The sequence below is a fragment of the Salvia splendens genome, chromosome 8, assembly GCF_004379255.2.
Source record: "Salvia splendens isolate huo1 chromosome 8, SspV2, whole genome shotgun sequence".
Taxonomy (NCBI): Eukaryota; Viridiplantae; Streptophyta; class Magnoliopsida; order Lamiales; family Lamiaceae; genus Salvia; species Salvia splendens.
This window is the reverse complement of record NC_056039.1, coordinates 8,176,430-8,178,016: the sequence shown is the minus strand read 5'-3', so window position 1 is coordinate 8,178,016 and position 1,587 is coordinate 8,176,430. Positions and strand designations below refer to the sequence as shown.

At 45.0% G+C, this 1,587-nt stretch overlaps 1 protein-coding gene across 1 annotated transcript; it reads left to right on the top strand.

The window, feature by feature from the left end:
- The first annotated feature begins 242 nt into the window (after positions 1 to 242).
- On the top strand, positions 243 to 1,056 carry LOC121745692. The gene is made up of 2 exons (XM_042139665.1): positions 243 to 737; positions 823 to 1,056. The coding sequence occupies exons 1-2, from the start codon at positions 243 to 245 to the stop codon at positions 1,054 to 1,056; spliced, it is 729 nt and encodes a 242-aa protein (XP_041995599.1).
- The last annotated feature ends 531 nt before the right edge of the window (positions 1,057 to 1,587 follow it).

Here is a 1,587-nt window from a genome sequence, read left to right as displayed (position 1 = left end):
CCTCGACCTTGTGATTTTTTGGTCTTCTTTCCTGGACCTGGCGAATTCCTTCACACACCTGGCTTAAAACGTGCGTTAGTCCTAGTAAAATCACGAATTAAATCCCTAGACCCATGCATGAAATTAGCCTTATCACTTATCGTCAATGACTGGCAGTTGGTAGAGTTAGACCTGCATTTTTTTGAATCATTACAGACATATACAGGATGAGAACGCCAACAATTAGGTACACTAGCATAGTTATGATGCTAGAGGACATCATGCAAATGTATTGGGATGAGACAATGATACTGGTGCATCGCTACCTCAAGGGTCACACTAAGCGTGCGCGACGTAGGATACTGGAACACGCCAGGCGTTACAGCTTGATCAATAAGGTGCCCGCTCAGCTAGAACACTTGGACAGACTCATTCATCTAACAGATACACATTGCTTAGATAGCCTCCGAAAGGACCGCAACACGTTCGGAAAGCTTTGCCGCATCCTCCATGGTCGGGGTGGGTTACAGATTGGTAAGTGTCTAGGGATCGAAGAGCAAGTTGCGATTTTTCTTTGTGTTCTAGCACATCACACCAAAAACCGTATAGTCCGTTTTAGTTTTACGCGTTCTGGGTCCACGGTGTCGTACTATGTTAACAAAGTTTTAGGTGCCGTGATTAGCCTTCATGACATATTATTATCTGCGCCTATCCCCGTTCCCGATGATTCCATTGACCATAGATGGAAATGGTTCAAGGTTAGTCCAGTTGAGCTCTAAAGTTTGTTTTGGTGATGAGATAACTCGTTCTTGTTGTGATTGATGCATTTGTCATTGCGTCTAGGGTTGTCTAGGTGCCCTTGACGGCACACACATCAGCGTATTGGTGAGCAACTCTGACAAACCCCGTTATCGCACGCGTAAAGGGACTATTGCTACCAACGTGTTAGCCGCGTGCGACCGAGACATGCAGTTCGTGTACATCTTACCTGGGTGGGAGGGTTCGGCGGGTGATTCTCGTGTGCTAAGGGATGCCGTGTCTAGAAACAACGGCTTCAGGGTTCCCCAAGGTAAATAGAAGCTGCCATATTTACTTCTTTCATAATTACAAAATAGTTTTTATGTGTAATACAACAATGTATTATGTTTTACAAACGATAATCTAATGCATCTTGTACTCTTTTGCAGGTTGTTATTATTTAGGCGACAATGCATACGCTAATAGCCCCGGATTCTTAACACCTTACAAAGGGGTCCGCTACCACCTCAAGGAATGGGGCGTTGGAGATCAAGCTCCACAGGAACCCAAAGAAATATTTAACATGCGCCACAGTAAGGCTAGGAATGTTATTGAGCGAGCCTTCGCAGTGCTGAAGATGCGTTGGGGGATTCTAAGAAGTCCATCATTTTACCCAATTCAAACCCAAATCAGGTTGATCATGGCTTGTTTCCTTCTACATAATTTTATTCGTCGTGAGATGGGGAGCGATCCCATCGAAGAGACACTTCTGGGTGATGCTGCTACTATCCAGAATGGTGAACCCTTTGTTGCACCCCACTGCGTAGACTATGGAGAACCATCTGAACAATGGACTGCAATGCGTGATAC

Excerpts from the sequence above, each read along its gene's own strand:
- LOC121745692 (XM_042139665.1), top strand. The coding sequence starts at position 243 with ATGATGCTAGAGGACATCATGCAAATGTATTGGGATGAGACAATGATA. Across the intron at positions 738-822 it reads ATAGATGGAAATGGTTCAAG|GGTTGTCTAGGTGCCCTTGA; the intron begins GTTAGTCCAGTT and ends CATTGCGTCTAG.